This window comes from Engystomops pustulosus, chromosome 7 (assembly GCF_040894005.1).
Source record: "Engystomops pustulosus chromosome 7, aEngPut4.maternal, whole genome shotgun sequence".
Taxonomy (NCBI): domain Eukaryota; kingdom Metazoa; phylum Chordata; class Amphibia; order Anura; family Leptodactylidae; genus Engystomops; species Engystomops pustulosus.
In genome coordinates, this window is record NC_092417.1 from 13,452,566 (window position 1) to 13,467,718 (window position 15,153).

Genomic DNA, 15,153 nt, shown 5'->3' on the forward strand with positions numbered 1-15,153 from the left:
CCTGCTGATACTTCTGATACTCCCAATGTCTGCTGATACTGCTGATAGTCTCACTGCCTGCTGATATCTTTGATACTCCTCCTGCTGATACTCTGATAGTCCTACTGCCTGCTGATACTTCTGATAGTCCCACTGCCTGCTGATACTTCTGATAGTCCTACTGCCTGCTGATACTTCTGATACTACACTTGAGATCTTGCCTGGATTTGGCTTTGAAGAACTCCTCCAAAAAAAAAAGGGGTGTCCCAAACCAGACGGTGTCACCCCTTTTGGGTGCAGTTTTAGTCTCACCCAGCCCCTGCCTAGTTTTCTGGGATTGCTTCTTGATACAAGTCACAATGATGAAAGTGCTGCATGTGAACATGGGCTTAGACAGGGTCATAAGTTCACCCCAAAATCAGAAAATGGCAGAAATTATATATTTTTTTTACAAAAGTGCCCGTCCCTTTAACTGCTGGTAAATATAAAACAAACCCTTATGCGAGCATAAACAGCAGCCATAGGGGTTGTCACCCAGCTTTCCCAGGTGAAGACGGACATTTAATAATGGATGATCTTCTGTTATCAGTCATTTGACCAAAGGGTTACTGCCGAATGTAAGCTATTGCTCACAGTTATCAGCCAATCCAAGTCAGGAAGAGGCTTACAGTAAGGGAGGGGAACACAATCTATTGCTCTCTGTTATCAGCCACTTTGTGTAAGAGCAGAGTGTTAGGGTAAGGCCACAGGGGGTATTTTGGGTGCTGTAGAGGCGTCCAGGGTGCTGGTGTCTGGGCTCGGGCAGAACCTTATAAAGAGTCTATTTTTGATTCTGCTGGACGGAGCTGCTGGAGTGTGAGACGACCTTATGGAGCAGATCCCCTGAGTGTGCACTTCAGCCTGTAACCTAAGCAGTGCCCGGGGGAGGTGTGCCAGCCCATTCCTGCCACATACAGCAGACCTTATAAAGGTACGGGCACCGCTCACACAACTACTGCGGAATTAGAAACATCCCCCCAGGACATTACACCAGAGAGGAACTACCACAGCCAGCAACTACTACCACCTACTACTACTACTACCACCATTATCACCTACTACTACTATCTACTACCACCTACTACTACTACTACTACCATCTACTACCACCATTATCACCTACTACTACTACTATCATATACTACTACCACTATCACCTACTACTACTACCATCTACTACTACCACTATCACCTACTACTACTACTACTACCATATACTACTACCACTATCAACTACAACTATTACCATCTGATACCACCATTATCACCTACTATTACTATCTACTACCACCTACTACTACTACTACCATTTACTATCACCACAAGCACCTACTACTACTATCTACTACTACCTACTACTACTACCATCTACTACCACCATTATCACCTACTACTACTACTATCATATACTACTACCACTATCACCTACTACTACTACCATCTACTACTACCACTATCACCTACTACTACTACTACTATTTATTACTACTACTATTACCATCTACTACCATCATTATCACCTACTACTACTATCTACTACCACCACTAGCAACTACTAACACTATCCTACTAACCTACTAACACTATCACCTACTACTATCTACTATCTACTACCACCTACTATTACTACCACCATCTACTACCATAACAATCACCTACTACTACTACCATCTACTACCACCTACACCTACTACCATCTACTACCACCACTATCACCTACTATTACTACCACCATCTACTACCATGACAATCACCTACTACTGCTACTATAATCTACTGCCACCACTATCACCTACTACTAACATCTACTGCCACCACAATAACCTTCTACTACTACCATCTACTGCCACCACTAACACCTACTACTACTTGCATCTACTGCCACCACTATCATTTACTACTACTACCATCTACTGCCACCACTATCACCTACTACTACCATCTACTGCCACCACTATCACCTACTACTAGTGCAATCTACTACCACCACTAGCACCTACTACTACTACTAGTACTACCACTACACCTACTTCTGCTACTATCATCTACTGACACCACTATCACCTACTACTACCATCTACTGCCACCACTATCACCTACTACTACAATCTACTGACATCACTATCACCTAGTACTACTACCATCTACCCCCACTATCACCTACTACTATTACCATCTACCACCACTATCACCTACTACTACTATAATCTACTACTATCCACTATCACCTACTACTACAACTATTCATCTACTACCACCACTATCACCCACTACTACTACTACCATCTACTACTGTACCACCACTGTCACCTGCACTTCAGCCTGTAACCTAAGCAGTGCCCGGGGGAGGTGTGCCAGCCCATTCCTGCCACATACAGCAGACCTTATAAAGGTACGGGCACCACTCACACAACTACTGCAGAATTAGAAACATCCCCCCAGGACATTACACCAGAGAGGAACTACCACAGCCAGCAACTACTACTGCCTACTACTACTACCATATACTACTACCACAGCCAGCAACTACTACTGCCTACTACTACTACCATATACTACTACCACTATCAACTAGTACTATTACCATCTATTGCCACCACTATCACCTACTACTATCTACCACCACCACTATCATCTACTACCACCACCACTATCACCTACTACTACTACCACCACTATCACCTACTACTACCACCATCTACTACCATGACAATCATCTACAACTACTACCATCTACTACCACCTACCCCTACTACCATCTACTACCACCACTATCACCTACAACTACCATCTACTGCCATCACTATCACCTAGTACTGCTACCATCTACCCCACTATCACCTACTACTACTACAATCTACCACCACTATCACCTACTAATACTACCATCTACAACCACCACTAGCACCTACTACTAATACTATTTACTGCCACCACTAGCACCTACTGCTACTACCATCTACCACCACTATCACCTACTAATAATACTATCTACCCCAACTATCACCTGCTACTACTACCATCTACTACCCCCTACTACTGCTACTACTATCTACTATCACCTACTAATACCATCTACTGCCACCACTAAAACCTACTACTACTATCATCTACTACCATCCACTATCACCTACTACTACCATCTACTGCCACCACTAAAACCTACTACTACTAACATCTACTACCATCCACTATCACCTACTACTACCATCTACTACCATCACTATCACCTACTACTACCATCTACTACCACCACTATCACCTACTACTACCATCTACTACCACCACTATCACCTACTACTACCATCTACTACCACCACTATCACCTACTACTACCATCTACTACCACCACTATCACCTACTACTACCATCTACTACCACCAATATCACCTACTACTACCATCTACTACCACCACTATCACCTACTACTACCATCTACTACCACCACTATCACCTACTACTACCATCTACTACCATCAATATCACCTACTACTACCATCTACTACCACCACTATCACCTACTACTACCATCTACTACCACCACTATCACCTACTACTACCATCTACTACCACCACTATCACCTACTAATACCATCTACTGCCACCACTAAAACCTACTACTACTATCATCTACTACCATCCACTATCACCTACTACTACCATCTACTACCACCCTTATCACCTACTACTACTATCATCTACTACCATCCACTATCACCTACTACTACTACCATCTACTGCCACCACTAAAACCTACTACTACTAAACCTACTACTACCATCCACTATCACCTACTACTACTACCATCTACTGCCACCACTAAAACCTACTACTACTAAACCTACTACTACTAAAACCTACTACTACCATCCACTATCACCTACTACTACCATCTACTACCACCACTATCACCTACTACTACCATCTACTACCACCACTATCACCTACTACTACCATCTACTGCCACCACTAAAACCTACTACTACCATCTACTACCACCACTAAAACCTACTACTACTAAACCTACTACTACTAAAACCTACTACTACCATCCACTATCACCTACTACTACCATCTACTACCACCACTATCACCTACTACTACCATCTACTACCACCACTATCACCTACTAATACCATCTACTGCCACCACTAAAACCTACTACTACTATCATCTACTACCATCCACTATCACCTACTACTACCATCTACTACCACCCTTATCACCTACTACTACTACCATCTACTACCATCACTATCACCTACTACTACTACCATCTACTGCCACCACTAAAACCTACTACTACTAAACCTACTACTACTAAAACCTACTACTACCATCCACTATCACCTACTACTACCATCTACTACCACCACTATCACCTACTACTACCATCTACTACCACCACTATCACCTACTACTACCATCTACTGCCACCACTAAAACCTACTACTACCATCTACTACCACCAATATCACCTACTACTGCCATCTACTACCACCACTATCACCTACTACTACCATCTACTGCCACCACTAAAACCTACTACTACCATCTACTACCACCCCTATCACCTACTACTGCCATCTACTACCACCACTATCACCTACTACTACCATCTACTGCCACCACTAAAACCTACTAATACCATCTACTGCCACCACTAACACCTAGTACTACCATCTACTGCCACCACTATCACCTACTACTACCATCTACTGCCACCACTAAAACCTACTACTGCCATCTACTACCACCACTAACACCTAGTACTACCATCTACTACCACCACTATCACCTACTACTACCATCTACTGCCACCACTAAAACCTACTACTGCCATCTACTACCACCACTAACACCTAGTACTACCATCTACTACCACCACTAACACCTAGTACTACCATCTACTGCCACCACTATCACCTACTACTACCATCTACTGCCATCACTATCACCTACTACTACCATCTACTGCCACCACTATCACCTACTACTACCATCTACTACCACCACTATCACCTACTACTACCATCTACTGCCATCACTATCACCTACTACTACCATCTACTGCCACCACTAAAACCTACTACTACCATCTACTACCACCAATATCACCTACTACTACCATCTACTGCCATCACTATCACCTACTACTACCATCTACTACCACCACTATCACCTACTACTACCATCTACTACCACCACTATCACCTACTACTACCATCTACTACCACCACTATCACCTACTAATACCATCTACTGCCATCACTATCACCTACTACTACCATCTACTACCACCACTATCACCTACTACTACCATCTACTACCACCACTATCACCTACTACTACTATCATCTACTACCATCCACTATCACCTACTACTACTACCATCTACTGCCACCACTAAAACCTACTACTACCATCTACTACCACCAATATCACCTACTACTACCATCTACTACCACCAATTCCACCTACTACTACCACCAATATCACCTACTACTACCATCTACTGCCATCACTATCACCTACTACTACCATCTACTGCCATCACTATCACCTACTACTACCATCTACTGCCATCACTATCACCTACTACTACCATCTACTGCCACCCCTATCACCTACTACTACCATCTACTGCCACCCCTATCACCTACTACTACCATCTACTACCACCACTATCACCTACTACTACTACCATCTACTACCACCAATATCACCTACTACTACCATCTACTACCACCAATATCACCTACTACTACCATTTACTGCCATCACTATCACCTACTACTACCATCTACTACCATCACTATCACCTACTACTACCATCTACTACCACCACTATCACCTACTACTACCATCTACTGCCACCACTAAAACCTACTACTACCATCTACTACCATCACTATCACCTACTACTACCATCTACTGCCACCACTAAAACCTACTACTACCATCTACTACCACCAATATCACCTACTACTACCATCTACTGCCATCACTATCACCTACTACTACCATCTACTACCACCACTATCACCTACTACTACTACTACTACTACCATCTACTACCACCACTATCACCTACTACTACTTTACTAAAACAAATATCACCTACTACTACCATCTACTACCACCACTATCACCTACTACTACTACTACTACTACCATCTACTACCACCACTATCACCTACTACTACCATCTACTACCACCACTATCACCTACTACTACTACTACTACTACCATCTACTACCACCACTATCACCTACTACTACTACTACTACTACTACCATCTACTACCACCACTATCACCTACTACTACTACTACTACTACCATCTACTACCACCACTATCACCTACTACTACTACTACTACTACTACCATCTACTACCACCACTATCACCTACTACTACTACTACTACTACTACCATCTACTACCACCACTATCACCTACTACTACTTTACTAAAACAAATATCACCTACTACTACCATCTACTACCACCACTATCACCTAGTACTACCATCAAATACCACCGTTAACACCTACTACTACTATCATCTACTATCACCGCTATCATCTAGTACTACTACTACTACTACTACCATCTGCTACCACCACTATCACCAACTACTACTACCAGAACTATCACCTACTATTTCTATTATCTACTACCACCTACTCATATTAGTAAGTACTAATACCACCTACTATCACCAGCAACAACTACAATTACCAGTAACTACCAATACCACCTACTATCACCACCTAGTACTACTACTATCCCCTACTAATACTGGTACCACCTAATACCACCACCATGGCCATTACAACCTGGAATCCACATGTCTGCCGTACAATGTTATATCACACAGAGGAACAAAGCGTCCGGTAACATCACTGACCTCACCCTCCAGAGGAAATATTACTAATATCATCTATCTATCTATCTATCTATCTATCTATCTATCTATCTATCTATCTCCTATCTATCTATCTATCTATCTATCTATCTATATATCTATCTATCTATCTCCTATCTATCTATCTATCTATCTATCTATCTATATATCTATCTATCTAGCTATCTATCTATCTCATATCTATCTATCTATCTATCTATAATACAAAAAGCAGGCAGCACTCCAGAGTAGTGTGCTGTGCTGCTCTGGACTTTCCCATACATATCTATCTATCTATCTATCTCCTATCTATCTATCTATCTATCTATCTATCTATCTATCTCCTATCTATCTATCTATCTATCTATCTATCTATCTATCTATCTCATATCTATCTCCTATCTATCTATCTATCTATCTATCTATCTATCTATCTATCTCATATCTATCTCATATCTATCTATCTATCTATCTATCTATCTATCTATTTATCTATCTCATATCTATCTATCTATCTATCTATCTATCTCATATCTATCTCATATCTATCTATCTATCTATCTATCTATCTCATATCTATCTCATATCTATCTATCTATCTATCTCATATCTATCTATCTATCTCATATCTATCTATCTATCTATCTATCTATCTATCTATCTATCTCCCATCTATCTCCTATCTATCTATCAATCTATCTCATATCTATCTATCTATCTATCTATCTATCTCATATCTATCTATCTATCTATCTATCTATCTATCTATCTATCTATCTATCTATCTCATATCTATCTCATATCTATCTATCTATCTCATATCTATCTATCTATCTATCTATCTATCTATCTATCTCATATCTATCTATCTCATATCTATCTATCTATCTATCTATCTCAAATCTATCTATCTCATATCTATCTCATATCTATTTATCTATCTATCTATCTATCTATCTATCTATCTCCTATCTATCTCCTATCTATCTATCTATCTCCTATCTATCTATCTATCTATCTATCTATCTCATATCTATCTATCTCCTATCTATCTATCTCCTATCTATCTATCTATCTCCTATCTATCTATCTATCTATCTCATAACTATCTATCTATCTATCTCATATCTATCTATCTATCTATCTATCTATCTATCTCATATCTATCTATCTATCTCATATCTATCTATCTATCATCTATCTATCTATCTATCTATCTATCTCCTATCTATCTATCTATCTATCTATCTATCTATCTATCTCATATCTATCTATCTATCTATCTATCTATCTATCTATCTATCTATCTCATATCTATCTATCTATCTATCTATCTCATATCTATCTCATATCTATCTATCTATCTATCTATCTCCCATCTATCTCCTATCTATCTATCTATCTATCTATCTATCTATCTATCTATTTATCTATCTCATATCTATCTATCTATCTATCTATCTCATATCTATCTATCTATCTATCTATCTATCTATCTATCTATCTATCTATCTCATATCTATCTCATATCTATCTATCTATCTATCTCATATCTATCTATCTATCTCATATCTATCTATCTATCTATCTATCTATCTATCTATCTCCTATCTATCTATCTATCTATCTATCTATCTATCTATCTATCTCCTATATATCTATCTATCTATCTATCTATCTATCTCATATCTATCTCCTATCTATCTATCTATCTATCTATCTATCTATCTATCTATCTCATATCTATCTATCTATCTATCTCATTTCTATCTCATATCTATCTATCTATCTATCTATCTCCCATCTATCTCCTATCTATCTATCTATCTATCTATCTATCTATCTATTTATCTATCTCATATCTATCTATCTATCTATCTATCTATCTATCTATCTATCTATCTATCTCATATCTATCTCATATCTATCTATCTATCTATCTATCTATCTATCTATCTATCTCATATCTATCTCATATCTATCTATCTATCTCATATCTATCTATCTATCTCATATCTATCTATCTATCTATCTATCTATCTATCTATCTATCTATCTATCTATCTATCTCCCATCTATCTCCTATCTATCTATCAATCTATCTCATATCTATCTATCTATCTATCTATCTATCTCATATCTATCTATCTATCTATCTATCTATCTCATATCTATCTCATATCTATCTATCTATCTCATATCTATCTATCTATCTATCTATCTATCTATCTATCTATCTATCTATCTATCTCATATCTATCTATCTCATATCTATCTATCTATCTATCTCAAATCTATCTATCTCATATCTATCTCATATCTATTTATCTATCTATCTATCTATCTATCTATCTATCTATCTATCTATCTATCTCCTATCTATCTCCTATCTATCTATCTATCTATCTATCTATCTATCTATCTCATATCTATCTATCTATCTATCTATCTATCTCATATCTATCTATCTCCTATCTATCTATCTCCTATCTATCTATCTATCTCCTATCTATCTATCTATCTATCTATCTATCTCATAACTATCTATCTATCTATCTCATATCTATCTATCTATCTCATATCTATCTATCTATCTATCTATCTATCTATCTATCTATCTATCTATCTATCTATCTATCTATCTCATATCTATCTATCTATCTCATATCTATCTATCTATCTCCTATCTATCTATCTATCTATCTATCTATCTATCTATCTCCTATCTATCTATCTATCCATCCATCCATCATCTTCCATGGCGGTCTCGGTGTACAGGTATGCTGCTCAGATGGGTGATGTCAGTGAGACCCCCCTGACACCCAATCTCTTCCCCTGGGATCTGGATTTGCATTATTTTGGGCAATATTAACCCTTGGCATCTGTCTTACAGAGGAGAATGTGCACTCAATGAAACCCTAGAGCAGAGGCCATTTCTGGGGAAGGAAACTTCTTCTCTGCTGATCCTCATTCTCTGTACCCACAGAAATATCTAATATCACCGATTAGGCTGAGGACGCGGCCACAATTCATAACCCGCAATTAAGGTAAGTGGCGGAGTGTCATTACCATCAACTTGACGGAAGAAGTGACCTATATCATACGCTTCACAACAAAACAGCGCCACACCTGTTCACAGGTTGTATGTGGTATTGCAGCTCAACCACATTCCCATGGTTTAGATCTTAATGGGGGCGCTGTTGCATTAAAGTCTATGGCAGATTGTTATGGTCAAAAGTGGTACTGCAGCTAACAACAAAAGTTTTCTACAAACATGTTTAAAATTTAAAAAAATGCAGCTGAAAATTAAAAACAACACTTTTAAATGGCAACAAGAGATTTGTAATAATATATATTATTGGATTAGGGAGTATTGGTGATAGTTAGAACATTCCCTTTAAGTATCTAGCTATGGCAGATGTCTCCATGACATCTATGACACAGACACCGTGACCTAATTTAGTGATATTCTGAAAATCTGTCCTGCCAGCAGTGTCACTTGTCACTTCAACTTTTGCTGAGCTCGGAATACTGCTTAGTTCCATCTCAGCAAAGATTCCAAGTCCCAACATTCCGAGCGCTCTGATTGGTCGATGTTGGCATTCCCTTTTTGGCCCGTTTTGCATACAGGCTTAAAGCAATCGCCCCAGTATCCACAGAAATGTCCGATACAGGTATAAAAATAAGATTTAGAAAACTAGCCAATCACATGCATGCGTTCATTGGTATCTAGTTTTTAGAATTGAGTGAATGTTTTTTCTTAAAAAAATCTATAAAATTCTAAAAATGCAATGAATTCATAATTTCAACAATGTTGAGTGATGTCCATGTGTGAGGGGCTTCTGCATGAAAAGGGTGATTATCAGAAGGAACCTATGTGATAACATAAAAAGAGGTATAACCTTCTATAATAAGATGCTGTTCCCTACAAATTTGCATATATTTGCATAATAAACAAATATGAATATTAGCACATCATTCATAAATAAATGGAATAGTCACACCCTTGTTCATAATATTAGCATTGGCATATAAAAAAAAATATCCTATAGTTTTCTGTGTCATGAAATGTCAATTGGTTTTTCAGCCCTCTGACAACTTTAACTTATTTTCAGAGGCAGTTTCTATAACACATTATCGCTTTGAGTGAAGCAGTGAACACTGAATGTAATCAGGGATAAGTGATATACATGCCAATGCTTGACACTGTAAGACATGGGTGATAAAAGCCAATTTATAACTGTATTAGTAATAATATTAGTAAAAGTTGCAGGAGGGCGTTTAAAAACATAACTGAATGTTATTTCGGATGAACATTTCTATATAACTGTATATACGAAATTTACTCAGGAAAAATAAGATTTTAGACTGAACGTGCCAACACAGGACATAAAAGAAAAGTAATCAGTGCCAGTAAATTAGTAAAAGTTGCAGGAAGGCAAATCAAATCAATTCTAGATTAATGGCTCTAAGGTGAAAATGTTTGCATATATTTATTACAATCAAGGGCCAGTAATATATCTGACTATTCCTGACAGCACAAGACATAGATAGAAAGCACAAAAAGTATCTGGAAAAAGGAAAAGTTACAAAAGGGTGTATAAAAAAACAATAATGAATGTTAGTATGGATAAAAAAGAACAAATTGTATCTGCAGTAAGTAAAAGTTGCAAGAAGGTGTATCAAATCCAATACTACCAAGGCAAAAATGCTGTGTGTATAGCTATGTAAAGTAAATGTAGTCAAAAGCAATTAAGATATGTGACAGCACAAGGCAAAGATCAAAAGCAAAAAATGTATTAGTGATAAGTAAAAGTTGCAGGAGGGTGTATTTAACCAATATTAAATCAACTTCATGAGGGTAAAAATGTTTGGCATATAGCTGCATATCTTACATTTAATCATAAGCAAGTAAGATATCCGACTACACCTGACAACACAAGACATGGATAAAAAGCACAAAATATGAGTAAAAGCTGCAGGACGGCGTATCAAACTAATAAGGAATTCATGTTCCGAGGGTAAACATGTGTTTGTACATAGCTGTACAGGTATATAATTTATCTACTCAAGGAGAGTAAGATATCTGACTATACTTGACAACACAAGACATGGATAAAAAGCACAAAATATGAGTAAAACTTGCAGGATGGCGCATAAAACTAATAATGCATTCATTGTATGAGGGTGAACCTTTTTTTCTCTACAGCTGCATATAGTAATCTAATCAAGGGCAAGTAAGATATCCGACTATGTCTGCATCACAAGTAAAAGTACAAAATAAGAGTAAAAGTTGCAGGACGGTGTATCAAACTAATAAGGAATTCATGTTCTGAGAGTGAACATGTATTTGTACATAGCTGTACAGTTATATAGTTAATCTAATCAAGAATGAGTAAGATATCTGGCTACGTCTGTATTACAAGACATGATTGAAAAGCACAAAAAATTAGTACAGTTTGCAGGAGGGCGTATCAAAATGTGAATTCTGACAAAAATAAGCAACTTTAGACCTAGAAGCAGTAAGTATAGCAAATTGTGATGAATTTTAGTGGGACAAGCCCCAAAGTTGGAGTTTTGGTCCACTAAATGGTACCACAAGTTGGACTGTACCAGTTTTTAGGATTGTATTTGTCCACTTTGGTCTCATGCAGCCATGACATATATCTCTTAGTACCTCCAGTATCAGCTCCTCCATCTCAAACTGTCTTTGGGAAGCTTTGTCATCCTCAATAGGTTCATGGTATAGCAAGGCCAATACTTCGTACTTCTTTAAGGCAGCCTTATAGTTTTTCAAGCTGATGTGAATGACTCTGTCCTCTCCGTCATACTCTGGGAAGTCGAGTCCGTCCTCGGCCCGGGCACCCAGGTTGGCCAGGGCGAGGCACAGAGCTGCCAAAACCAGCCACAGCCCCTTCATCCTCTCGCACGTTCCAAATCAACAGGTTACAGATTAGGGTCCCAGTTTAAAGTCAACGGGTGGGAACTCTAGGAGGATTGTACCAAAACCCCTTCTCCGCCCCCTTCAGGAATAGTTACAGGTGGACAGGTATCTCCTCTGGCTTCTTGGTGAGGTGGCTCCACTTCTCCTTAGGGGTTTTGGGGACAGCTCCTCGAGCTGGTTGAGATGGAGGCGAGAGTCTGGGAACAAGTGGTGGAGGCTATCCCAGGGTGCACAGACTGAAAAGCAAAGGGAAAATCTGACACCCAGTCCATAAAAGAGGATGAGGGGGCTGGATAGGAAGAGGTCAAGAACTTAGGAGGGACATCCTATCCTAGCAGGTTTGGCAGTCTGGACATTCGTCACTTGAGCCCCCCTCCTCCTGTAACCACAGTCTATATATGTCTACATGAGATCGGTCTCCTAATATACTATGAGTCCTCAAGTATCCTACTGCCAGAAGCAAGACAGGGGGGATACGGGCAGCGAGACAACTTAAGACACCACCGAATATCAGGCTCTTCTACATCAGAAACTGCTGATTTTGTAGTAGCGGGAGCTTAGCTCTTCGTCGTAGAGTCGTTATATTTTCGCCTCTTCGATGTGATGGTCCTTATTGGGTCTTCAGGATTTGAAGATATGGATATCTTGAGGAGCATAAAGTAGACCTCAAAGGGTTCATTTCCAGGCTGACCACATTGGTGGCTTATCGTTAGTGGGTTGTCATCTATTCAACTCAAAAATACTGGGCAGCAGGAAGTGGGGCATCATCGATGGTCTACCCTTACGAGTATGGTTGCCTCTTGATATTTTACCACCCTGGATGGAATTTTTATTGTTAGGCTGGGTTTTTTTTTTTATGCTATGTAGGATATTCTCCACCTTTTCCTTTGACAGGAACCAGCGTGGACTTAGACATTCCAGTCACAAAAGGGACATCTTAGGTAGCCCCTGTGACTAGCCTACCCTAACAGTTAGGGTTCCCACTTGATTGGTATTTTTCCGGCCAAGCTGGTTACCTTCCAGTATTTGGTAGACCAAAAACTTCCAGCCTAACAGTCAAATTCTATCACCATTGGTAGAATAATGTCCATCAAGATCTGATGGTTGGTTGTCCTACTGGATGTCCTACATTACTGCTATGTAGGTGACATCCAGCCAGAATGACCATTGTAAACACCATGCAGGAGCTTCAGGGGCGAAGCCATAGACCTTGTTTTTTTTGGCCTGTCCCGCGTAAACTTCTTGTGGGGTAGTGGTTTCAGATTTGAGGAGGAGAACTTCCATAAAGTCCTGATACTCCACCTCCTACAATGGAAACTAAAGTCCCACAACATTTAGAGAACCGAAAATTCTTAGGCCACCAACACCAGGAGTCCAGCCCCTTATAGTACCACAAAAGCCTCCGATATATAAAAGCCTCCGATATATACCTTATACATCATCCCACGTCCGGATCATAGGTCCCCATGATATCTGAGGAGACATCTAGATGTAGAAAAACACAGACATTTTTTATAGAAGAAATGTGCCACATGTGAGGGCAAAAAGTGTCTAGTCTGGAGCTTAGCGCTACTGAACTCATCTTCTCTGGGACAACAATATTCCCCTAGATATTAGCAATAGCGTCAACATATGCTCTTAGTTGTACACCCAACCAATCATTGGCTAAGACATGTCACCAGGACCTACGTGTCACATCCTAAAAATTATACTCCTTTGGAAAACCTCTTTAATGAAAGTGAGCTGCCATATCAAACACAGCCTGGGTGTACCACCACCATTGTACTAACACACTGGTATAACCTGGGGATGCCCTGTATATAATGATATATGTACAGCCGGTATAACCTGGGGATCTCCTGTATATAATGATATATGTACAGCTGGTATAACCTGGGGATCTCCTGTATATAATGATATATGTACAGCTGGTATAACCTGGGGATCTCCTGTATATAATGATATATGTACAACCGCTATAACCTGGGGATCTCCTGTATATAATGATATATGTACAGCCGGTATAACCTGGGGATCTCCTGTATATAATGATATATGTACAGCTGGTATAACCTGGGGATCTCCTGTATATAATGATATATGTACAGCCGGGATAACCTGGGGATCTCCTGTATATAGTGATATATGTACAGCCAGTATATCCTGGGGATCTCCTGTATATAATGATATATGTACAGCCGGTATAACCTGGGGATCTCCTGTATATAATGATATATGTACAGCCGGTATAACCTGGGGATCCCATGTATATAATGATATATG

General features: G+C 39.1%; 1 protein-coding gene across 2 annotated transcripts in view; it reads right to left on the reverse strand.

Moving 5' to 3' along the window:
- CASQ1 (calsequestrin 1) overlaps positions 1-13,122 on the reverse strand; it is a 74,509-nt gene extending 61,387 nt beyond the window's left edge. Inside the window, exon 1 of one of the 2 annotated variants that reach the window (XM_072114843.1) lies at positions 12,604-13,122. In XM_072114843.1, coding sequence (XP_071970944.1) covers positions 12,604-12,846 — 243 coding nt within the window. In that variant the 5' untranslated portion in view covers positions 12,847-13,122. The remainder of the gene's footprint in view (positions 1-12,603) is intronic. The other variant, XM_072114842.1, reaches the window with a different exon arrangement.
- Between the last annotated feature and the right edge of the window lie 2,031 nt (positions 13,123-15,153).